The sequence below is a fragment of the Pezoporus occidentalis genome, unplaced genomic scaffold (assembly GCF_034315485.1).
Source record: "Pezoporus occidentalis ecotype Australia unplaced genomic scaffold, CSIRO_AGI_Poc_V1 ctg11, whole genome shotgun sequence".
Taxonomy (NCBI): domain Eukaryota; kingdom Metazoa; phylum Chordata; class Aves; order Psittaciformes; family Psittacidae; genus Pezoporus; species Pezoporus occidentalis.
In genome coordinates this window covers 3,624,961-3,651,361 of record NW_026912886.1, presented here as the reverse complement: position 1 = coordinate 3,651,361, position 26,401 = coordinate 3,624,961, and the positions used below count along the sequence as shown (strand labels likewise).

Genomic DNA, 26,401 nt, shown 5'->3' with positions numbered 1-26,401 from the left:
GATCTGAGTGTTAATTTAATCATCTCTGTGACTCATTGAGTACAGAAAGAAAAGGCATCATGATTTTTTTAAACATTATCCAAAACTCAAGCTGTGATGCAGCAGTTTGCAAGGGTACCCCACTGGTTCTGATGATTTCAGACCTTCCTCAATAGCTAAACTTTATGACCATGAGGGTGAGGATGAACTTTGGCTATGACCTAGATCTGCAACTCACAAGTGGTTTTCATACAGCTGGAATAATATTCCAGAAAATGTAATTGGCCTTTTACTTCATTCACTTTTGCAAATGAAAATAAAGCTACTGTGAGAGCAGATCTTTTGCTAAGAAAATATTTCTTTAAATATTTTTATAGCTCTGTCAACAAGAAAGGAGTCTCACAGTCTAAAGTCTTTCTCTAAACCTTTTTAATGGAAAAAACTTCATAGAAAATATCCTTTTACTTTTTTAATAACATATAACTATATACATGATTAAAAACTGTAACAAAAAACTGTGGGGACTGGAAAAATGTTTTCTTGGATCCATGCAAATGGTACATTTAAAATAAGGATTTCACAAATCCATGTGCATCAAAAGGAGCTGCAGTGACAGTGTTGAAAAAAATGGCAACTCTATATTATTTACCTGAAGGTACTGGGAATAGAGCACAGACATACGAGTTACACAAAAAGAATACAAAAGAGTACACGGTGTAAATGCTGTTAGCACAGGAAGAGTCTTTTTTAAGTAAATAGGAGAAAAGAAGTAAAATCTCCGTTTTCAGATTTTGTATTGCAGTTTAAAAGATAACTAATCTCTTACTTGCTGTATTTTGGTTTTCTTCACTCTGACGTACACTACATTTCAAACTATATGGCATTTGCATTTAACAACTCAGGAATATTTTGATTCATCTCCATGTCTGCAAATGTACTGTCATTTCTGAATAACACTATGTATACATATTGCTTTAAAAACATACTGTTTGACATGAGTTAAAAATACAAAATATTGAGGGCCACCACACTACAGAGTGCTGGATACTCTTGTCCTGATCCAGCAGTAAGTTTAAGGACACACACAACTTCAAATTTATGAGGAATTCCTCAGAGAGTAAAGGAAGTTAAGAACATGCAGAAGTGATTTGCTGATCAGATCTCGAGTTTTCAACAGTTCATAGTACAGACTCTGCAGCTACGGTAACTGTTACACTTGAGGCCATAATTCTGTCCTTACATCCCATATAATGGAGCTACCCAGCATAGATGATTTACTGTACTTCTTAAAGTAAATTTTCATAATTCTAATTTAAAACATAAAATGAAAACTCTTTTTAAAAAGGTACGGGGAATCAATGAGCTCTGCCATTGGGAGGGAGAAAGAGATGGTGTTTGGTTTGTTAGTTACAAGTTGGAAGAGATTCTATGGGCAGCAAGTAATAATGTGATAGGTATTAAACACCTCACTTCTAAAACAACTTGCACATATTTTTGTCCTGGGCCAAAAAAAAGAGAACAGATAAAATTGAAAAGTCAGTACCAGCCAGTAAGCTCACAAGCATGGTAAGGGTTGCAAGTCCTCATTTAGTAAGAATATAAAGTCAAGCTTACTTCTTGTCAGGTGGGCTTTTGCTGGGTTCTTCCTGCTGTAACAAATACTTAATTCCCAGTGTTACCATGGACAGTTTAACAGCAAACAAACAAAAGGAGTCTGCATGTGCATATATAGTTGTTTAAAATAAGTGAAAACAACAGTAGCAACACCAAAGCTAGACAAGCAGTGAAAGCTGAAATTATCTGTGAAGCCTTTGGGAATCTGTTCCTGTCCTCCTTAACACCCTCCCACCCTGTCTGGCCAAGCTCTTTTGGCAGTCAGGTAAAACCTTTCAAGTTGCTGTAAGTGAAGGAGGATTTTTGCTTAATGCAAGACAAAAACTAATTATGAAAATAAGCTCTGAAAACGAAATCACTGCGGGTTGTGAAATTCAAATCTCACTGATAAGCATTTGGATTTCATTAGTCATATAATGGTTTGATTCCCTCCCCAGTCTGATCTCTTTATGTGAGCATGCTAATTGGAATGTTGCCAATATACCAGCTTTTGGCTCATTACTGCTCAGAGTTTTTGATATTTTTGAGAACATCAATTTTACTTATGTTGTTCATTGCGTGTTTTGGGTAGAATCTGGCTTGTAAAGCCATGATTGAATCTAGAATGTCAGTACAAGGCAGGTCTGTTTGAGAAGGCAACCTGAAAGCAGTGAAACTTCTTTATTTAAGGAAGAGATAAACGTGTGTGTGCATGCATTTGCATTTAACAGTTTTCTAGCTAGAACCGTTATTAAATGATGCCCAATAGCAATTTTATCTCTTGTTATGATTTGTTTTATAAAGATGTAATGGTTCTCAGGAGAGTTTTGTGAAAACATGCAGAGTTGGTTTGCTTTAGGGACGCAGTTATGTGCCCAGTATATAAGTTGCAACTTAATTTTTTAAATATATATTGTGTAATGCTTTTTATTCCTGAGTGCTGGTCTCCATAAGCAATAGAGAGGGTGGCATCACGTGCTCTTCATCATTTTAGGAGTTCTTCTGAGGGATCTTTATTGTCACAGTTTTAACTTCAGAATATTCTCTCAATCCACATTCACCCCTAAAAGAAACCAAATTGTAGCATCAGCTTACACCAGACATTAATTCTTTATCAAGCAATAACCTGCAAAGTGATTTCTTGGTAAAGTTAAGATATGAGCGAAAATTCCTGGCATAGGTTTTTGTTGTTTTCTGATTTTGCACAGGTTTTCCTTTCATGCCATCTTCCAGAAAACCTGAAGATGAAATTTCAGTTTAGGTCAACTCCCACCCCCCTCCAATGGATGGGCTCCAGCATTTGACAAGGAGATACAGAACAACATTAAACCCAGAAATACTCACTGTCCATTGATGGAACTGTTGGGAGTGTTGTCCTCTGTCCTTTCAGACCTTGAAAATGTCCAAACACCCAAGACCTACACCACTGGCCAGTAAAATTACTGCTTATATTTGCACTCAAGAAAGAGAAGGTCCAAACTGAGTATTATGGAAAATGAACTCCTCCTCACAACCCTGGATAAAGATGAACTTGACTGTGCAGAATTTAATGCTAACTTCACCATACAGATTATTTCAGGGGAATTCCTCAGAACCTCTTTGTAATAAGTGTGTCTTTCAGAATGGAGTGAGGGGCCACTGTTCAAAGCCATTAAGCCCTTCTGTATGCTCTTGGTGTTGCATAGCCTACTTTGCATTTATCTCTACACCATACATTTTAAACAAAATACAACACCAGGAAAGAAAGTCACTTCATTTGGGCAGGAATACCAGTATTTACCAGTCCATTTCAGTCAACCAACCTCATGTGTGATACAACGCTTGATGTTCAACTCAGACTGATGATTCAGGAGGCATTTTAAGGTTTCTCAGAGACTACATACATGCAAGGAAATACATTAGTAAAGATTTTATGACAAGTGAAAGGATCCCATTGACTTGGACCACTCCACCTCCACCTTTCAGTAGAAAGTGTTGGATTTGTCTCAAAAGAATGACCAAAAACTTCAGCTGTTTATCAGACTCGGCTGACCCACAGAACCATTCCCATATGGCTCAGTGGAAGCTGTCATTAGGAGCTGCGTGGAGCCCAGTAACTAATGCTGGTATGTCTGTGTGAATGCTTCTGCTTGATTCAGCAGGGCTGCAGCTTAGCTCCAGACATCTGTTGGATGCATTTCTGCAAGTCAGAAAATGACCTAGCATACACAGTATGCTTTACCTATGTTCTGACTGCCAGCTGGTTTCTAATCTTGGTCTGGCAAACAAAATTAGATATATTTATTGTTTGTTTCTTCAGCTCAAGGCTTCAAGGCCTTACATGTTTTTTTCTGGCCAGAAGTTTTGATGTGGACAACTGTGATGAATTCTAAGGCAAGTATTCTTCAAAAGTTAAAAAATTGCTCTTGCTGAATAGGGAGATGGGTTACTCCAGACACACAGAGTGGAAGAAACTGTGTGTGTTCAATTAAAGGTCTCACTTGTCCCCACAGCCTAATAGAGGGTAGTAGGGAGCAGTAACATCCTGTTCTATGGCTGCTTTTGTGTCTTTTTGGATGGCACTTCGGTATCAGAGTGATAATAAGGGTTGTGTATGTGAAAAGAAAGGAGGCCATGGGTCAAGTTTGCATGATGCTATCTCTTGGTTGTGTAGGTGTAAGGGAAAGGAAACAAACTTCTCTTCCAAAAGAAGTATTACACGCTTTCTTCCATCTCAGAGACAAAAAAGATAAGGAAAAGAATTATAACTCCAAGCCATTCTCTGACTTGCACTTCTTTTTGGGAATGCAACTATGCACTCCTGTATCTCAGAGCTATTCAGACAACAGAATGACACCTCCTTCCCTTGAAGATGTGTAAATGTAAAAAAAAAAACCTCTTAGACTGCTTACAATATTCTTGTATTCTTAAAGTAGTTTTAATGTGAATCAGTTGTATTGCGTACGTAAGTTCTGGTGCTCTACTGCTATGTGCATACCCTGCTACATGTTGTGGGAGTGTGAAATGAGTGCAGCACATCTCAACTTCCTGTGTTCATTTTTTTTCCCCATGTGTTATAAAAATCTGTGAAATTAAATGCAGGAAAAAAACCAAGTCCCAAATAATACAGTGCTAGCACAGGCAGCACAGTGACACAATTATGATTTGACTGTAACACAGTATTAGCTTAGCAATAACACACATATGTATGGACACTATCTCTTTTGTTGGTTTTGGTTTGGTTTTGTTGTTGTTGTTTCTTTCAGTGTGGTTTTTTTCTTCTTTAGTTGTCTGACTCAACATTATTTACGTTGTAAAATGTATCCCTTAAAAACAGAGATCTAAGAAACTGTGGCATTTTAATAAAAAGTAAGCAGATATTAATCCAGGGGGGAGGAGGTGAATTAGAAGGTGATATCTGATCAAAGAGGTTCTGAAAGCGATAGAATAATTACTCATAAGTAGATTTTTAGGCATCTTTGCAAGATACAGATTACTGCCATTCCAAACATTTATTGTTTATGATGAATATTTTCAAAGTTCTAGCTGGGAATCAAGTATACAAGTACCGTAGATTTTTCCGTGGGATCTGGAGTGCTGCCTGGTTGGTTTCCTCCACTTTCAAAAACTCCTCGCTATCAATATGTGAGTATCTTGCTTGCACAGTTAACCTCCCTGAAGTCAACGGGGTCACTTCTGGGTGTCAAGTTACTCATGTGCTCTATGGAGCTTAGTAGTTTTAGAATATTTTCACAATGATAAGAGTTAGATGAGCTGACATATTTATGCCAGTGTGAGATCACCTCATAACTCATGAATGTGGAGACTAGTATGAATGTGTTATTCAAAGTACTCCCTAATGAGGGAAAATATTTCAGACTACATAGAGCTTATTTTATAGATCAAGTTGTATGCTTCAACATATTTAAAGTTTTAAAGAGTTTGACCTTACTTTAGTTTTATTGCTGAGTTTGCCATTAGCCATAAGCTATTTTGAAAGCTTAGGTGAGACATATCTGGTATACATGCCTCCTGCACAGAAATTAATTGAATCCTTTGTACGTGTAACCAATCTGGGGCTGATGCAATTGCTCAACTTCCTTGTGATTGTAATGAGAATTAAAAACTGGTAAGATTTTAAATTAGGTACCTGGGACAGTATTTGAGCTTGGAGCTCCATTTCAAAATACCTGCCACTTAGTTCTAAATGGAATAAGACAGATAAAAAGCTTTGAAATGGAAGGTGATTTTTTGAAAGGGATGTAAATACATTTTTCTAGCCTTCTCTAGGCCTGATTTCATTTAACTTTGTTTATAAATCTGGAAGAGATAACATTTTAATAAAACTCAGATTCACTTATATTAATAAATGTAAGAAAAAGTAAAGAAAGAAAAAAATAGCAAGAGAGGCAAAATATATGGCAAAAACTCTGAAACAAGACCACCAAACCAGTCAACAAACACACAGCAGTACTAAAGAGAGAATCTTTCTGCAAAAGTGCTAGGTAATATGGCTAGGAAAAAAAATCTCAGAAAACACAGGTTACAAGTAAATCATGTAAACCACTTGCAATTTGTCATCTTATATTATGCCTCAATCCCCAGATGGGAATATTTCTTGATCTTAATTTGCATAGAAGGATTCACCAATGTTTACTAACTAGTAGAGCTGAAAACAGTTCAGAAGACAGCAGCATAATACTTACATCTCTCTCCCATTGCCAGACATTTTGAATCCTCCAAAAGGACTCTGGGCATTTAAGGCATTGTAGCAATTTATCCTGTAAAAGGAAGAGGTATTCAGTCCAACTGCACTGTCAGAGACCTTTGAACAACTCGGGGAGGGGCTGAAACCTGTGGGGCTCAAGACACTGTACACCTGGTAGTAATAATAACCTTGTCTCATGTTGAAAAGAAATTAGGTATTTATACCACAAAACACAATATTCTCCTCCTTACTCATTAGGAGAAAGGGATTTGGCCTGTGAGGACTGGAGGAGAGCACGGAATACTTGGACAAAACTTCGGTAATGAGCTGTTAATGTGCTGACAAACCTCAGTGCCAGTTTATAACACAGAGCTATTAGATTTTAATTTGTCCTTTTTCTCCCTGATTTCTTCTCAATCTTTAGAATACCCAGGCTTGACATACCAAATTGCAAGCTATGAAACTGTAGAAGTGGTGTTACTTATTTTTAAGGATTAGAGAGAAAAGGTGTCCTCTCAGTTCCTTAAATGTTGCAGAAGTACATGATATTTTGTGCCTTTAGCAGAAACCTCACAGGATTCTTCTGCTCCACAGAAAGTATCGTTCATACTCTGCTTTGTTTGTTTTCAGGAATGCCATTCAGCAGTGTGGCCACCATGATAATGGCAAGCTCGGCACTTTCCAGTTTTCACCCTCAGTGAGCAGTCACACCTCCCTACAGCTGTTCTGTATCTTGGTTAGTGATTCACCACCAGGATGGTCTTGATAAACATTTTTCAGACAAAGGGTGCAAAACTGAGGTGTCATAACGATAATGAGTCAAAGTCTTTATCTCCAAGAGCAGGAGAGTGATAACTTCTGCCTTACCAGACTGTCCCCGCCTGCATTGCTGAAGAGACTGTCAGGGCCTTGTTTATGTCATTTGTAAAGACAGCAGCTACCAGCCCAAAATCAGAATTGTTGGCTCTCTCTATAACTTCATCCATGGTTTTAAATCTCAGTATTTCTTGAACAGGCCCAAAAATCTGCAAGAAAGATTAATCATTAATAAATAAACCAGCCCACTCAGAGACATTTTATTCCTGTTTTATTCTGCATTTTTCTTTTCTCTCCTGTTGTCTTTACGAATTCCCAAAGCATCATTTAATAGTGTCTGTAAAACTGCATGAATTTTCCAAAGCAGTTGTCTCTCAGTGGAACTCGTCCATTCTTCCCTGATCTCTTCTTGGAGATCTGAGACTTTATAGCCAGTGTAAAAATAGTTTCTTTACCCAACTCATATTGTCAGTTGCTGTGTGTGCATCAGGAGTTCTGAAAAGATTTAACGATTTTACTTTTTTTTTAAGTATAGCGGTAATTTTCACTCTAAAGCTTTTGTCTATAAAGTAAGCAAAAGAAAAAAAAGTCATGTTTAGGACATTCTAAAGTGATTTTGCCCATGTATGTGAATACCTCCTCCTTGGCAATCCGCATGTCATCTGTTACATTGGAAAACACCGTTGGTTCAATGAAGAAGCCCTTTCTTCCTAGCCCTTTGCCCCCACATTCAAGTTTTGCTCCTTCAGTAATGCCGCTCTGAATCAGTTCCAAGATCTTGTTGTATTGTTTTTTATCAATCTGAAAGAGAGAAGCAGCTTTTTAACTTGCAGACCATACAGTTGACAATCAAGTGAAAATTGTTTTTTTAGGCGTCATGTCCCAGAGAGCAGACTTCTGCTTGTATTCACTGCTCTTTGAGCTGTAGATGCCAAAGATCTACAAATAGCTGCTGACTGTAACCTAGGGCTTAGGCTTCTTAAGGATGTGTTCCCCCATGTATGTGGCTCAATCCACATTCTTGCTAAGCAGTCTGGTTTTCTAAGCCCAAACAAAACATCGTTATTTCCTGTCCCAGGTTAACTTCCTGAAAATGGTGTCAGACCAGCTGGTTATTAGCGGCAGGAACATTTTCTAAAGACCTATTTGTAATTCTGCACATTTTTTTTGCTTAGAATTCCTGTCTTTATAGTGGTCAGTGAGCACAGTTAATGGTTGTAAACAATTCTTGAAAGTAAGTGTCCACAGAAACTTTTGAGAGCTTCTCACAGTTTACAGCTGTATCTTGGATGCTGAAGACCAGAACCTTGTGGTTAAAGCTGGGAGGCAAACTTACTGATATTTAAGATGAGAATTTTTCTTTAACAAAAAGCACCTCTCAGCTGCACAGATTATCTACTCCTTTAAAATTTTAATCTTTAAAATGCTTATCATGTCAGCTACCCTGGAGTGCAAGTGAGCATGCACTGACTGACCTCTGTCTTAGAAGAGTTTAAATACTTCAAGCAGCTGCTGGACTGTAGAATCAAAGCTCTGTTCCTTTACCTGTGGACCTTGTTCTGTGGTTGGATCAAAAGGACTCCCCACAACTCTTCTCTTTGCACGTTCTACACTTCTTTTAACAAACTCTTCGTAGATTGATTCTTCCACATAAATCCGTGAGCCTGCAGTGCAGCATTGGCCTTGATTGAAGAAGACCCCTTGGTGAGCTTGTTCCACAGCATAGTCCACTAAAAAAACAAGACAGCATATGTTGCTCTGAAACGTCATAGACACAGGTGCTATTACACCACTGTCATGCATATTACATTGTGCCACATTCCCCAAACTTCAAAGCAGAAGTAGGGTTTGGTTAAATAAAACAAGAGTGACCAAATCAAAACATAATATTGTTGTGTAGGGTCATAAATTAAGGTGATTCATTTCATTTTGCATCATAATCCCTGTGAACATATGGAGATTTTAAACATGTCTGAAGCTGATGTTTTTGTCGTTTATTCCACCCAGGACACAGCTATACTGGATGGATATTAGGAATATTACAATTGTTTCAGAAACACTAGATTGCAAAGGACCACCTGGGACTTCAGACATTGTCTAGGTAAAAGAGGGTCCATAAGTAATACATTCCACACGCCATCTCATGATACAAGTCACAAAATATTGCTTTATATCCACTGCAAAAGTTAAATCAAGTTACACTAAGACAGTACTTTAGCAGTCTATAGAAATAGGGTATGCAAGAACTTCAGCAGTATCTTATATGCCAGCAGCATGTAGTTTATCAAATAAAACTCATAGGAGACCTTAGGAAGTGGTTTTGTGCCCCACATTACAGAAGTCTGTCTGACTCAGGTGGGTAGAGGAGGGGGAAATTTGTGACTGCAAGTTTGCACTCGATTTAATACTGCATACGTGAGTATATCTCAAGTGGTTGAGAGAATTTAACTTTGATAATGGCAACACCTATCCTTCCCAAAAGGCCACATTATTTTTCTGCAAGACAGAAACATCTTTTCAGCCTATGCAGACGACTGGGCAAGGCTTTAAAAATACAGTCAATTATAGAACAATCAACCCTTGATTTCTACTCTAACTTCCTTGGAGGTACAACTAACTCATCTACTATCCAAGCAAGAGAGGATCCAGTTGTATTTAGACATTCAGAGCTAAATTCTCCCACTGGGTGTAATAGCTGACTAGACAAGAATATTGAAGCCACCCTTAAACAGTGATATCCTACAGCACTGTAATACATGTTATCGGCTGTAGCACTTTGCAGCATTGCTTAAAGTACAATCTATAATGGAATAAACAAAGCAACAGTGCTTTCAACACATTCTAGACAAATCCATCTAACAGAAATGTCTTATTCTGCCCTCAGTGTGGGGAAAAAAATTATATGGTGTGTTCCCTGGACCATAATCATATCTTTGTATTCCAATTCAGTCCATGGAGATTGAAAACGCTAGTGGAGAGAACTGATTAACTGATGTTTCCTCTATTGTTACCTCAGTTTTTCCACCACAAAGGGGCTCTAACCATTCTGGTTTTTGGGTGGACTAAACTTTCACCAGCTTTGTCATGCTTTCTGCTAACCTTTGGCAGTGTTCCTCAAACAGAACAAACAGCTCCTTTGGAATGGTGAGCAAATTGCCTGCTGTTCTTAAATAATTGGTGCTTTGAAGTCTGAATCTCAGGTCAGGTACTGGTGGTTGTAATTATGGAAAGACCAGAGAACTTTAGTATGACATACTGTAGAACAGACAGTCAGGAAGAAGACTGCACTCTGTTATTCCCCCATTGCCTGCAACTTCTCCCAAGGTTCTCAACCTTTTTTGGCAAATACAGCAAGTCACAGATAAAGTACAGCTCTGTATGGCAGGCAGGAGCATAACACAGACCTCCCCCCAGCATATATTACTCTACTAGAAACGTTCAGATGATCCAGTCTGAATTAGTAGCTTAGGGACATTTGGGATGTGGTGAATTCTGGTGAGAGATGAGGATGAGTAACTGGGGTAGAAGGCTGTAACATCTGCATTTGGCTCCAGCTGACGAGAGCCTTTTTAGCTTATGAGCACAACTGGCTATAATTTAGATCCCCAAGCTGGTGAAGCATTTCCATGTAGAAAAGCTCCTGAAAAGTTCTCCAGCTTTCCCTAGTTTTCCAAATATCAGAAAGTTTGTAAGATGAATATAGGCTTGTTGACAAACTCTCATAATTCGGGCTATTCAGAATCATTTGTCTATTCGCCTTCCCCTCTAAATTAAAAGATCATATCCTTCTATGTCTATTTGTTTGGGTTACAAAGTTCTCAGAGAAGGCACTGAGTACAGTATGCTTGCACACAACCTGAAACAAGAGCTCAGAGCAAGGTGTGAACTGTCCCATTCATCTTAGTGGGGTGTTAATGTCAAAATCTACTGCTGATTATTTAGATATCAATATTTTGAGCTATTTCATTGCTGATCATTTAGGTAGAGACTTCTAGTTTGTGTTTTTATCCTGTCCTAAACAGCTGCCCTGTACCTTCTCAGGTGCCAAAAATCTCAGCTGCACAACATCATCCAGCTGCCAAAATCTTCAGTTCCCTGCTGACAGTGGCAATGAGGATATTTCAATACACAATTTTTCAATTGTGAAAATTTAAAACATGGTATAGTCTTCATTTATACCTACTATCAAAACACCTTAACAAAGGAATATTGCACTGACCAGATTAGTAATTCAAGGGTAAATTAAAGCCCTCCCTTTTAATAATGCTGTGAAGCCAAAAAAAATCATAGCATTTCCAAATGTAAAGCACTTAAACCACCTTTCTGTGGAGCTGAGGATGACAGATGTGCATGGGACCATGACTGTGGATAATGCCATTTCTATATGTTTGGCTGTAACTTTTTTTCCGTTTTTTTTTGTTGTTTCTGAATCTGTGGATTCAAATATTGTCTTTTTATAAAAAATATCACCCCTCAGGCTGCTTCTGTAAGATTAAAAGTGCCATTAGAGACAGCTCTACTGGGCCAAGTCACTTCATATGAAAAATGTGCCCTAAAATAAATTAAAAAAGAAAAGAAAAAAAAAGCACAACACAAACGTATTTGTAAGAAAAATATGGAAGTGCTGACTTACAATCAGCATCTGCAAAAATAATGTTTGGGCTTTTCCCACCCAGCTCCAGTGTAACTCTCTTCAAATTACTCTTTCCAGCTGCTTCTTGGATCAGCTTCCCAACCTGAAAGGAAATGGAGACACATTTTACAGGGAATGTAGTCATACAGTTCATTTTAACAGCCAATGTTGGCTATCATTGGAACAGAGCTTTAAATAAGCCAGCAGGTTCTTCAATCCAGATTCTCATCAGCAGTGGACAGTTTTCCAGGCTTTTTTGCTAGAAATCAGGAAGGGATGAGGCAGAGCACAGAGTACCCTTCACCTGGTTGTATCTATGCTGAAACAGCTTGGGGCTTGCTTTCAGGGTGCAGTAAGAAGGCTGAATTAAAAATCTGAACTTGATGTAACTAGAACTGCTTCCATCCAAACTAGTGGCATGTTCACAAGCTTTTAGATACTATTATTAAGAGATTTAGTTATATAATTTTTTAGTGGAAAAAAAAATAGATCTGATATCTGAGCATGTACTAAGCATATTACTATTCATTAATAATAACTGCTATTATACTTCTTTATAGTTGCCCCACATGATCACTGCTTTTATAGTTTATTTCACCCTTTACTATTTATAGTTACTAAACTGCTAGCCAGTCTGTGTACGAGGGCATTTGTTCTCCTCTAAATACAGTTTACAGTGCCCAAACATTTAAGTAATTTGACCATGAAATCATGAGCCACAGTATGTCAAATTCTGATGAAATCATCAGCCTTTTCTGCAGGACTAAGAGCACATAGCAGAAGATCAAGTAGGGCAAGAAGTTACAAAAGCACCATTCCAGACCTGACCCTCAGCTGCACCACAGATAATCTAAATATTGGTTGAGGAGGTCAAAAGCACCTCCAAAATGTCTTTGTAGATTGTGGGATCAGCTGGAGCAGCCACAGACTGCAGCTCTCACCAAGGAACATGAGGGTAGGTTCAATGGAGTAGCAATCTGACAGCTACATATTTGATGTTGTTTCCACATCAGTACAGATGGAGAGGCAACTTGTGTTCCCTGGAAATTCTCACCTCCCTGGATCAATGAACCCAAAATCGATCAGATTTGTAGTGTTGCAGTGTAACTATGCCCATTTTACAGCCATGGAAGTAATCACAGGTAGATTTGGGCCCTACATGGTAAAACACAGTATTAAGTGTCTATTGAATATTGAGAAGTTTGAGAGCTTTGATAAATGTGTTCTTTTAACTGGGACATGCTCTGTCATCACGCAGAGAGTTAGATGTAAGATGGGAGTGAATCCAGAGCTAGACTTTCCACATGGTACTCTGATCTCTCTAGCTGTTTCCTATTTGAGGGCAGGTGAGTGAAATTCCCTGCAGTAAGGGGTTAATGGATGAGAAGCTGAATCTCTTAAGAGAACTGAAGGCAATCTGCTGGAGAAAGTTAAGTCAGCACTGGAGTAATCAGAAAGCAAATGAAACAGAAACCAGGGCCCCCACAGAAAAAAAACAAAGCAAGAACCCCACAGGATAATGAAGGAATTGTCAACCGCTTCATGTACCTTTGTGATTAACTGTTTATCTGGTGATACCACAGTCCACTGTGACTGGTTATTTCTTACAAAAACCCAGCCTATAAATTTAAAATGAGTTTCTCTTCTTTACCCCTGTATCAGTGGAACAGAGTGTTGACATTATCATGAAATTCCTTGCATATCCCCTTAATTGGAGCTGATTTTATTGCTATGTTTGACTGACAGCCAGAAGTGAACAAGAAAAAGAAGGACTTTTTCTGCCCTCCACCCCCACCACATACACTGAGCATGTCATCTGGAAATTCCAATCTCTCAAACTGTGCTGAAAATGTACACTGGAAATCAGTGACAGTGCCATGTTTATAGCCAGTGCCAGCCAATACCATTCACACCCTCACTGCCTTGAACCTCCCTCTCTCAAAGAACAACTGCCAGTTATTCCCACTCAAAAAATTCACAAAGAGCAGAACAGACAAGGACGCCAAAGCAGTATGTTGAGCTTGCATCTCTCTGCCTTCCATTCTACCACTTTAATGTCCATGTAAGTAAAGATTTGGAAAGGATTCTGTACAAACTAGGGATTGACAAATATGCAAATCCAATTATTATGTATATGACAAATATGTATGTGGCAAATACTGGAGTCCAAAGGGCTTGGAGGCAGTAGTGCTAATTCAGAAAAATATGGTCCAGAGTATTGTTAATACAGGGAGGTGGTTGTCAAGTTCCCAAGTATAAACTTAACAGACAGCTTCACTCTGTCCTTCCCATTAGAAGTTAGTGCATACATCAGGATGGCAGGGCTCATGCTGCTCAGCATTTTTTGTTCAGTGTTCCTATTGCGCCCTATGCACTTACAGGTTGAGAAAAGGCTTAGGGAAGGCAGCAGGCACTGTGATTATTTAGTGACAAAGGCAGCCTTTTGTCTGACCCTCTCTTTCTGGAGAGAGACAGCATGAAAGGGATAAGTGATAGTGTTGCAATCTCTATGGTCTTTCAGTACATGCTTCCTGTGGTGTCTCTCAGCTGTATCTGCAAGCTCCCAATAGGCAGTACAGCCTTGGGAGGGAACGCTGGAAGAGAGGACTCCCCCACAGATAATGGAGCTGTGCGATTATCCAGCAGGAATGTTGGCAGAGAAAACCCTGACTCCCCATCCTTGTTTTGAATAAGCTTCAAGATTGATATCAGGACTATCCCTGAATAGCTTGTGAAGTACCATAACCTTGTAAACTGCATGGAGGGTGAGGCAGATGTAATTTGGCCCACCTCAGAGAAAGCAATTTGTTATTCAGAACAACAACAGTAGATTTAAGAAGCATTCTGTGGTACCTCTGTACAAAAAGGTGATTTGAAGAACAGTCCTGCAAGAGTCTGTTTCTGGACTGTAAAGTGTATGACATTAGGCATTGAGATACATGACACAAAGCATTTGATTGTACTTATTTATGCCTTCTGTGTTTGGAAGTTTAATGTATCTTTCAAGAGGCTCATGCAGTCACATTTTAAATACTTCGTGCAGAAATACAAAAAAGTCTGTTGCTTTTCATGTTCTTTTAATTTTCTTTGGTTTTAGACAGAACTCGGTGTTTCTAAATGGTACAGGTGGGTTTGCCTGTTACTATTAAAGCACTGGGAGTCTTGTGAGTCAAAAGCAAAACTCCAAGATTTGTGATACTTCCTCTACAGTTCTGTCAGAATGCCTGGCTTCTTCTCTGCTCTGAACCTCCTTTGGATCACAGATATGCATTAAGTCATTAGGAAAGACCTGACTGTAGGGGAACAGCAGTCTAGCTGAACAGTAGGTCATTTATTTGCATGCTGCCACAGTCAAGACTGTGAAGGTAAGACAGCACAGAGAGATACGTAGATAAAAAGATTCCATGAAGAGTGCAAAAATTGACAGAGAAGACCTACATCTTCAGTTACTGCCCACCTTTGCTATACCTTTCTTTGGATACTGAAAGAACATCTGAAGAACAGTAAATGGTTTGGGTTACAAGAGATTAAGTTCTGGGGAGATTGTAAGATCAGACAGGAATTTTCTGTGTTTTTTGGAGTTGCAGTTTTCCCTCTCCAGCTACTGAGGCACAGCGTGTCAGGGTTTTGGCAAAACTTTCAACCCCATGCTGCTGCTTGCTTAGCCTGCCTCATTTTTTTCTTGAATTCCAGATTGTATGCAATATCTTTCTGAGAAACATCTTAGGGCCTTCATGGCATGTTCAAGGTGTGTCTCCAGCAAAGCCAAGTGAATTTTAAAATACTGACATGAAGAAGAGCAGCTTTATTTGACTGTGTAGTGCCCTGTGTGAGAAGCAGCCCTGAAAAGAGCATAGTGAATGGTGCAGCACAAGTAAAAAGGCAATCCCAAACAGAAATTCCTAGAGAGAATCCTAAGTAATAAAGGGCTCCTTTGTTCTTTGGTTAAATCCTGGCCCCATGGAAATCCGTGGCTAAATGCTGTTAACTCTGACAGGGCTGATAAACACCACCCTATTAGTTTCAGTTTTAAGAAGGTGAATTCTTTTGACATGTAGATTTTACAGGCAAAGAGGCACAATATTTGTCTAAGGAGAGCTCCCTCAACCAAAAACACCAAGGAAGGAAAAGGGAAAAGGGAAACAACTACTTCTCATTCAGGAAGCACAAGCTGTTCAAGATACAATCAAAAAGATTCAGCAGAAGAAGGAGTGAATGATAATGCAACTTAACTAAACTGTCCTTCTATTGAGCAGGGCATGTGTATAGCACTGGAAGCTGACAGGCATCTCAGAACAGGTAAAATCACCTTTAGGATTCTTGTTGCTGAAGTAAAAAATGCCAGGATGCAATTCTTTACGATACCCCAAACCAGCAAGAGATTTTGTGATGCAGGAGAGCTGACACAACTCATTGCTCATGCAGTAGGTAGACATTCTGTCTAAATCATGCATTGTGACATTCATCTTGCTTCGGAAATGAGAATCCTGCTGAGTAAATTAGAATCAGTGATAATACAGCTGTTAGCTACAAACATTTGTTTGGCATGAATCAATCTTGACTCTCCTGTAGTTTGCTTTGAAAGTCTCTCTAGTATCTCGTTGACTAATGATGAGATCATGGTTTGTTAATCTAAGTGTATAAAGAAAACATTCTGACAAGCAAAATGCAGACTCTTTTGCTGGGGGTTTATTGCAGTTGTTTATAGACGTTTTGTTTACACAGGCATCCAAACCAATTTGTTGGATATTTATTTGGGTTACTCTACAGAACTGCACGAACACAGACCTGACTCCTGTCTTTAGTCTGTCTGCATTTTAATGGGCTGTAGTTTGAACAAAGTGGAAACTGACCACTTAGGATACATTTCTTGTTGGCCAGGGCTTCAAATATTTTGTGTGCTATCTATTATTCTCATCTTGAGAGTATTTAACAACTGGAGAGAGTTCTAAGCCACTTTGATTTGGAAGTAACACATTTGGTTTTGAACAGAAGTTACTAGAAATCATTAAACTTTTGCAATAAGGAAAATACATCTTTTAATGCAGCCACTGCTTTAAATGCACATATTTTAAAATGTATAACTTCTTGCTCTCCATAATCATCTCTAATCTTAAACCCAGAACATACTGCACCCAACTATTCCATGTGCACCAGGACCTTAAGGGTACACAGTTCCTGTTGAAATGGAGCGTATGTATACATACAAGGGCAGACAGCCCCCAGCAGTCTGCTGGGGGCTGTATTTGCAAAGCCTGTAACTGAATTCACAGATCCAAGAGGATATAAAGGCAAATGAAGAGTAAAGCAGCTCCTGATGGCTGCCTTTCTCTGCTATTTGAAGGCCTTTCACTTTTGCTGCTTTGAAAAAGTTCTTTCAGCAAATAAGAAAGTCATATACCAAACCTCCATGCATTTCTGTTGTGTCAGAATTGTCTCCTCATTGGCACTTGTCTTGGAAATAAATAAGCCCCACTGTTCATTTAACTGGGAAAGACAGAGTCTTGTATAACCTCTCCTGTACTTCTGAGCTCTGCAGCCCAACAGTAGACAATGGCTGAGTAAATGTATACCCAATGTCTAGGTAAGCCAGACATCCTGAGTTTGGATCTATTTGCAAGCTCAGAAAATACAAAATGACTGAGTTTTATTGTAATTAAATTGTTGCTAGTAATTTCTCAAAATAAGCTCAAACAGACAAGTATACATGGAACAGTGAAGAAGCTGAGGCAGAGAGGGGCAGAGTAAAAGGGAAAGGCATGTACAACTGGGACAGTGTGGGAGATAGCTGAGCTTTACAGAACCACTCCTGAGGTCCTGATGAGTTTCACCTTACACCTTGGGACCAGAAAGATCAAGGAGAAATACAGTAAAATGTAAGGAGTTATTTAAATTGATTATGGGCTTCCAAGAGAAGGTAGGGAAGGGATAGGAGCAAGTGTTGACATGGTCAGATTAAGTGGAAGAAAGATTGGTTTTGGCAGTTTTAAGTTTCATCAGATTGTGGAAAATGAGGAAAAAATGTGTCAAGCCTGAGAGGAATTATCTCAGTTAAGGAGGATCATAGATTAGCCCTGGTTCACTGAAAACAACACAGTAAAAATAAACACTTTCCTTAAAATGCCTACACTAAACAAGCTGCTGAAGAGGATGAAGCAAAGCAAGCAGAAAAGCCAAGAAGCAGAAAAAGAAGCAGAAAAGCCAAGCTGCTAGAGTTTGAGGCGGCACTATATTTTTAGGCTTACTTTCCTACTCAGTATGATTTTCTTTCTTGCAGTGTGACAGTTGTCAAAGTGAAATGAATAGCCTGCTGGGTGTCTGCAGAACCCTTCATAGCGAGCTGTGGAGGGAAGAGTTTTGAGAGCCACGCACTAGGGGACTGAGAGAGGAGGTGATTCATGGGAGGGTGTTTCATAAGAAGCAGGCAGGCTAAGGGATGAAAGAGTTGGCAGACTGCTCTGTTAATGTGTGTGAGCTAACCCATAAAGGAAGGGTCAGAAGGAAAGAGAAGTGGAATCAAACAGTGATGGTACTACAGAAAAAAGGAGCTTTTCATGATTTTTCACATATTATTTGTGGGGGAGTACTTAAAACACTTAAATTACTTGAATTACTTACTTGATTTTGAAAGCACTAGAGAATCTAAGAAACAGAAAAGGAATGGAGAGTGCAAACTGGACCAGCATCATAAGTTAGAAGCCAGTATCATAAATTAGAAGTCATTTATGTGTTGTCATTGCATAGGCATGGGCTTGAGGCTTCACACTGGTCAGAAGTTTCAAGAGGTACAGGACTAATGCACAGATGACAAGGCCATCAGTTGCTATTAAACACAATTGTTCACATGCACATTCAGGCTCAGGAAATCTTTAAGCTGTCGATTACCAGAAGCTGTGAGGCTACAGCAAGGAAAGGATCACTCTACACATGCTCTCTTCTTCTACAAGCATCTGTTACTGGTCATGTTGCGAGATAAAGTGCTAGGCTGGATGGATCTTTGGTGTGGCTACGTCAGGCTTTACTGAGTTAAGGTCATGAACTTGGCCTTTTGGCTCATATTTCTGTGGACTGTGTTCTACAAATTTTGGAAATCATTAGCATTATTTTCTTTTTGTAGGAAGAGCAGCCTGTTTTCTGTCTTTGAAAGAACCCTTTTATTTTTAAAAATAGCCGGGGTTTTGTGATATTTACAGGCAAATGGGGAGTCTTCATTAGCCATAAGCATATACTTAAAACTTTAAAAACTGTAAAGAAACTGTATTTTTTCCAAAAGAACCTCACGGTAAAAACTTGAGAAAAACCTGTTTCAGACGTCTAATCTTGAAGATCTTTGCTGTTGTCCTGATAGGTTTTATCATTAACTTGCTGAAATTGAAACTACTAACTGCCTTAACTAACACCTGGATGAAACATGGGAATGGAAGTTAATAGTGTGGCATTTATGTATCTAATGGCTATCGGAAATGCACATCACTGGACATGCCTCAGACAAGACCAGAGACACAAAATATTTCAATTATTACTTCATTAAAAACTGAAATCTGTTTTGGAGAAGTCAGAGCCTCAATAGTACAGCTCTTATCACAGCATTGTGTTTAAAATGTTACAATGTTGACTTGCTGTTACAAAAATTCAGTGTTACAGGAAATCAGAAACAATATGGAATAGTTTACACTAACTCTCCATTAAAACGTTCCATCTGTTCTTGCTTTAGGTTCTTAGAGAACTGCTTTTTCATCTCAGTAATGCTTTTCACTTCCTATTAGTAAGGCTTTTAAAGGTAGGCACTGAGTTAGTATAAAACCCACAGCTTTTGAGTTTAAACGCCTATTAAAACTAAAGCTGTCTGGAACTACAATAAAAATTTATTTTGGCTACAAAAGACAACTTTGAAACCTAACCCATCTGTATTTTCCTCCTCCAAACAGTGCAACATCCTGTATAATAGAATATTTATCTTAAACAGAGACCACATATCTTTATGAAAACAATTGTTTCAACTCAATTTATGGGGGGTAATCAGCTCATATTAAAGTTTTCTGTATTCCAGGATGCTAATATAAATTGGTTACAGGAGAAGTAATGACTAGAGTAATTCCATAGAATAATCTGAAATCTGATGTTGCCATTGACTTTGAATGGAACCTGTGTATATTATAATCTAAAACTGCCATAAAAAAAAAATCATGTATAGGCACATAGTAATTGCAGAACTGTACCTGTGCAAATTAGGCATACGACCACAGCCACATTTTACTGGCAATTTAAGCTTGGGAATGGTGACTTTCAAACTTGATTACAGGTTAATTCCACCAGAATAATTTATTTGAAATAACTGAGCTGGTCTCTGCAATCCCTGGGCCTACCAGGAAGATGCCCACACCTATCTAATATGGCTGCTTGGTCTGTGAATTTATCAACTCAAATCAAAACCAAACTGACTCACTGTGAAGAGCAGTACCCCTGGGATACATAAAGCCTCCCACTGCCTCAAGTGGGAGTCAAACATACAAAAGTCAGACTGAATCCTTGGGGTTTAGCTCCCTCCGTACAATAGGCTGCCAAATTTTGAATTGAAAAGGGGCTGGGTTTAGCACTCTCTAAATATAACCAGCCCTGAAACTCCTACTGAGATTCCTTTCTGTCTGCCTTCAGCCTATGAGATAAGGCCCCTTCTCCTGTGACTTGAGTCTGGAGTACCTCTGTCATCCCTGCCCCAACCCTGATAACAGCCAGCTTTATGCATATTTGAGAGCAAGACGTGATCTGAGTTTTGAGGGATTTGTTACTCTTTCTGTAGATTATAGCCTTCATCTGAAGACCAAACCTCCTCTGTAACATCTGCATCATAGACTCACAGTAAGACGTTTTGGCATCTTGGACTATCTATCTCCTTTTCTCTGTGCACTCCTTCCTTTTTGGACTTCCTCCTCATCTTCAATATACTTGAATGCAGCATCAAAGTTGAAGTACATTTGTCCCAATCTTCCCCCTTCCTCTCCTTTTTTTCCAAGTACGCCAAGATACACAAATGACAGATGCTAAAGCAGCATTTATGTGTGCTGTGATATACATGGGATGTTCTGCCTACTTGCATGTGATTCGCATCCTCATAAGCCCACAGGAAATCCCAGCAATATTTTTCCAGGCGTATCTCCTGTGCTGAGGTGCCGAGCACAGCAGGGACTGGAGGAAAGGAGCCATTTCTGGTTTGAAAGTGCTGTGACACACAAGTTTAGCTGGGAAGGACAAACCACTGTTATTTAGATGTAGCTCTTCTATGCAGTGACAGCGAGAAATGTAGCACAACAACTTACTGCTGGCTCCCTAAGTATTTAGTCATGTTTTACAGTAACATATCTATAAATCCTCTTACCTCAGTGGATCCAGTAAAAGCAATTTTATCAATGCCAACATGAGATGCTATGGCTGCACCAGCAATCGGACCAAATCCTGGCAAAATATTGACAACTCCTGGTGGAAAGCCAGCCTGTCAAAATAGGAATGAATGAAGAGAAGCATGATTTACGAAAACTAACAAAACACATTAAACCAGGCATGTGCTGGTAGCTCCTTCCCCACAAGGAGAGACAGAGACATTATTCCTGTCAGTTTATTCTTACCTCCTTGATGAGGGCTCCCATATAGAGAGCACTGAGTGGTGTTTGTTCTGCTGGTTTAATAACTACTGTATTGCCACAGCACAGAGCTGGAGCAATCTTCCATGCAAACATCAGCAGGGGGAAGTTCCACTGTAGGAAAAAATAAAAGTTGATAGATGGAAAAATATTGCAGTGGTATTTTGTTTTCAAGATGTCAAGCTGCTACCTCGCTCATTTCTCAGGCTGATCCTCAACAGCAATCTTTCCCAGCACAAAGCAAGGATTTTTCTTTTTTAATTGCTGCCATTAAAAAGTGACAATAGTGACCTCTTTGTTCTTTCTGTCCTGTTCAATAAAATACAGCCCCCAACTGCAGTCTTCGTAAAGAAATCCTGTTACCTGTTAATGGTTTTGGTCACAATTTTTTATTTCATTTACTGTTTTGCAATTGGCACTTTTGATTCCCCCATCACAAATACTTCTTGTTTCTGATACATTTGGAATTCTGATACATTTGGAACAAACATTCTGTTTGTTCATGCTGAAGCATTTTTGGATGCAGATTTTCTATCCCTGAATACATCCCTAGATATAAAATTTATACCCAAAAGATATAACCCTTAATTGATGGGATTGCAGTAAAAACCCCAAATGTTAATGCTTGGGCAAAGCATTTCATGTTCTTCAAAACGTCTTACTGAGCAATTTATATGTAAGACTTTAATAGAACAGCAAAAACCAAGTTGCAAAACTGATATATCTTTGCTGATATAAATTTTTGTATCATCATTAATTTCAACTTCATGTTACTGCAGCAGCAGATGTAGTGAATTACATTCTTCTGATGCACAAACAAGTTATGGATAAGAGTAACAAGCCTTTCTGTATCAAGGCCAGTTCCTAACAGGTCAAGTGGATAGCCCCCCTGGTTTCAGTGGAAATGCCAGAGTAATAAAATAACTGCTTTGCACAATCACTCTTATAAATGCATATAATAATCTCCTTTGGAAAGAAAAATAGAAAGTATCAGTCACAAAGAGTCAGCCACTGGCCAGAACTTGTTATTGCCTGATGCATATCAGCTGCCATGCTCATGGACATCTCTCTAGCCCCTGGCTAGCTTGGAAAAATACACAACTGTCTTTCCTTCACCAAACACCCAATTTTTTACTCCCTCGGTTGTTTATAAACTCTGGAGACAAAGTGATGTTTTAATTCCATCTCCAGTATATAAACCTGGGAGGGGAGCTATAGGGCCAACAGTGTGCTAACAGCCTGTGCTTCTAATTGTACTGCAAGGAGAGCTCTGATAGGTTTTATAGGGTGGTATATAGCCCTGTTTATGCTAAAAGCTGCCAAAGAGCGTATGTTTTGATGGAAGCTAGGATGTGAAAGAGGTTGAGGAGTTTAGTGTGAGGCTTGCTGTTTAAATTTTATTTTTGTAATAACATATTTGCTAGTGTAATGACTAAGTGCACGCAGCAGCCCAGGGGCTCTACTCTGTGACGGGTAGCTGCGGAGGCAGCATGTAGCAGATTAGCAGCAGCGTTGGAATAGATGTGTATGACAGCCATGTTGGAGTTTTGGAGGACAAACTTGGGGTAGGAATGACCAAGTATGGTAGACGGCTGGGTACCCTGAACAAAGGGTTTTGCAAATCTAAACTAAAGAAATCCTGCTTTTGGCATGATCTTCAGCCTGTGGCCAAGTTTCTTCAACAGATCTGTTAGTTAAGCTCAATGAGACAAGCCTAAGAGATGGCAAGCAAATCTGGGGTTAGATCTTTGGCTTGCCATTTTGCAAATGCTTATCCATGTGCTTGGCTGAAGAATGGATAGAGCTGTGGAATCCTTCAGTCGTAAGGACCACTTGTGAGTACATAAGTGCAGGATGGGTGTAGCCACAGACTCTCTGAGTCATTTGCATGTTTCTCTGAGTGCCAAACACAATAGCCACCCCCTAACAAAGACATGAAATAACAACAAATATAAATAGGGAAAAAGGGCTTAACGTTGTTAAAGTAATCTTTTCTGGCTGCTCCTCCGTTAATGGAATTGCTGCATGTTGCTGTTTAGTGGCTTTGTGGTTAACATGAACAAAACAAAAAAACACCAACAGAAATTTCAGAGAATGTCCTGATTAGTTCCCCAGTGCTTTAGGAAGGAAAAAAGGCTTCCACAGTATTTTAATAGCTATATGTGAGCCTCCCATTGAAACTTCTGCCAAAGCTGGTTAACTTGTTCTTCTGAAAAAGTTAGCCTCTCAGTGCAATTCCCATGCACTGTTCAGCAAGAGTATATTAAGAATGTGTACTGGGGTGTAGGGGGAGTATTAGATTTGATGAAATGCTGTGCTTTTCTCTCAGAACAAATAAAACAAACATTTCATGTCTTTTATTAGCTACGCAATGTTAATTGTAATGATCTGTCTCCTGGAGTTTCCTTTTCTCCTCCACTCTTGTAAAAGAAATAGGCAGGAAAGAATGGAATTAAAATGCATCACATTCTCCCAGGAATTGAGGAGCCTGTTAAATCACAGTAAAAACTAAATAAATAAAAAGACTACCACAGCAAAGCATCAATTTTCCATAAGTTGTGTGAACATCCATAACCACTGACAGCATATTAACACTGTGTTTTGCTTTGCTTGTTTTAATCATGAGAATTCTATGACTTGAGAACTTAACTCCTAATAACAGACCCTAAACCCTATTAGCATGTTCAAATAAGCATTTGCAGGGAGGCTGTTAAAGATATGTCAACAATATGAGCTCAGCTTTTTTCGTAATGGAAAACACACATAGCTGAGGACCATGTTTTATGTGTCTTTAAAGAGAGCTGGTTCAAATGAAAATAAATAGAAAGCGCTAGTAGAGATACTCACAGGGATGATCTGTCCACACACTCCGATGGGTTCGTGTCTTGTAAACGTAAAATAATCTCCATCTGAAACAGATGAGCATGGTTACTCTCAAGTGCAGTTTGACTTGGCAGAACAAAAAAAAAAATTAGAGGGGGATAAAGCTCCAAGGATCAGCCTTTGATGGCAGTAAAAGAAATAAAGAAGTCATGGAAATGTTTTTTCATGAGCCAGCATGGGAAACCTAGGCTCAAGGATCAACCTAAGTGCTCTTTTGGTAGAACAAGGGAAGCAGGCATACCATCAGAAAGTAAGTAACCTGCTTTATCCTTTTTGGAAAGAGGACAAGTTGTACTGCACAGAAAAGGGCAGTAGCAATGAAGCCACTTACTGTCCTCTGCTGATTTCAGGGTTATAGAAGAGAAGGAAGTGTCACAAAGACAATTTTCGGAGAGGCATGACTGGAACACAGCAGTATACAAGTAGAGGTGGGATAATAAAGTAACGTACATCTTCCTCATCTTGTATTGCAGAAACAGGCATTTTGAAGTAATTGAATGATACACTACACTCTGTAGGTGCGGAATGAAAATAGGAAGCCTGTGACTAATGTGTAATTAAGCATAATTTACTGTAGGAGACAACACGAAGGAGAATACAGGGGTCGTCACACAGCCACTCTCTTACAGCTGACTTGTAGATCAAGGCCGGTGTCAGAAATGGCCTCAAGCTAAACAGGCAGTCAGTTTAAGGTGACAGGGAAAAGTTGGATGCAGCTAGAAAACAAGACAACAGGAAATAAGAAAAGTTTTTGCAAACCATTTGGACAAGGCAGAGGTGAATAAATAAATGAAGGGACCAAGTGAATGGAAACTTGGAAATTATGGGCTTTTCTCAATAAACTTTTGGCAAATACAAGAACAGGGACAAAGAATGAGCTTGACAACAAGGTACAGGAAAAGCAGACTGCATGTTCACAAACAGCAGGTGTGGGTGGTACGAGACTAGAGGGAGTTACTCACTCAATGAACTCTCTCATCTGTTCATTATTTTTAAGACCCTGGTGAACAAAAATGGCAAAAAACCTCCAGGGGTGAAAGGTATCATTAGTTAAACTGAGGACTACACTAGATCTGCAGTCCTGAACTAAAGTATGGTTGAGCTTGGGGCAGCCTCAGTCAAGTCACAAAATAAACAGATCTTCAATTTGATTAGAGAGAACTTTTTTCATGTTTGCTTATTTACATACATCTAGTTTACAGTATTTGCTCAATAAAAGCCTGAGCTAGAGCAGCTAGCCAGAGGAGGAAAATAGTTGTAAGTCAGTTTGTTCTGCATTGACAAAATGTCATGGTACTGCTTTGATCTCTAGATACTTTAAAACTTCCCAGTGGAGACGAGAATACTTGTTTCACGAACTGAGATGATCAGTTAGATTTTCTAGGTTATCCTTCACAGCTGCTAACAGTGGTTCACAGACCATAGGAAGACGACTCAGACCAGACAGAAGTAAAGTAGAAGTCAAAGTACAGAAAAGTATATACAGGCAGAACTAAGTGCTCAAGAGGCACATAGGGGAGTCAGCTAAAAATACCAAATTGTACTCAGTAGTACTGTGAGAGGTGGATTCTCAGCCAGAAGGATGGTGACACCATAACAGTAACACAGTTACGTTAGCACTGTCTGACTTTAGTTTGTCACTGCATAATCATTGCCACATGTCTGCATGCTTCATGACATAAAGTTATAGATAACCTGAACCTGCTTGCCAAGTCAGACAAGCGGTGGTTAATTCTACCAAGTGTAGGCAGAAAGTTCTTTCCACAGAGCAACACTTCCCATGCAGAGTTGCTTGCCCTGCTTTCTTCCACTAGACTCTAGACAGCTGCCCTTTTTTGACACCTACTTCCAAAGTTCACCACCCGCAGACTTATTGTTAAGATGGGATTTTGGCAGTTACTTTCTAACAATATCTTTGTGAACATATGCAACTTGAAGTTACTCAGAAGATTCAGATGCCCCTGGGCAGGCCAAAGATGCATTTAAGAGCCTCCTTGTCCATAATATAAAATAAGCTGTTACCATGGCAAAATAACTCAAGGTTGATGAAGTGAATCACTTTTTCTGAATAGTTAGCATAGAAAGCACCCTTACGCACAGAAATTAAATAGGAGACTTTTAAAACGTTCTAGAGTTTTAAGATTACTTTATCCAAGTTATGCTAATGACACT

At 39.1% G+C, this 26,401-nt stretch overlaps 1 protein-coding gene across 3 annotated transcripts in view; it reads right to left on the bottom strand.

Moving 5' to 3' along the window:
• Positions 1-1,214: 1,214 nt before the first annotated feature.
• The window catches only part of ALDH1A2 (aldehyde dehydrogenase 1 family member A2), a 55,998-nt gene continuing 30,811 nt past the window's right edge, over positions 1,215-26,401 (bottom strand). For all 3 annotated transcript variants that reach the window (XM_062627452.1, XM_062627460.1, XM_062627443.1), the window contains exons 5-13: positions 24,194-24,255; positions 21,332-21,460; positions 21,085-21,198; positions 11,709-11,811; positions 8,621-8,805; positions 7,712-7,876; positions 7,127-7,284; positions 6,258-6,332; positions 1,215-2,635 (exon numbers count right to left, since the gene is read on the bottom strand). In XM_062627452.1, the coding sequence (XP_062483436.1) occupies positions 2,563-2,635; positions 6,258-6,332; positions 7,127-7,284; positions 7,712-7,876; positions 8,621-8,805; positions 11,709-11,811; positions 21,085-21,198; positions 21,332-21,460; positions 24,194-24,255 (1,064 nt within the window). In that variant the 3' untranslated portion in view covers positions 1,215-2,562. The remainder of the gene's footprint in view (positions 2,636-6,257; positions 6,333-7,126; positions 7,285-7,711; positions 7,877-8,620; positions 8,806-11,708; positions 11,812-21,084; positions 21,199-21,331; positions 21,461-24,193; positions 24,256-26,401) is intronic.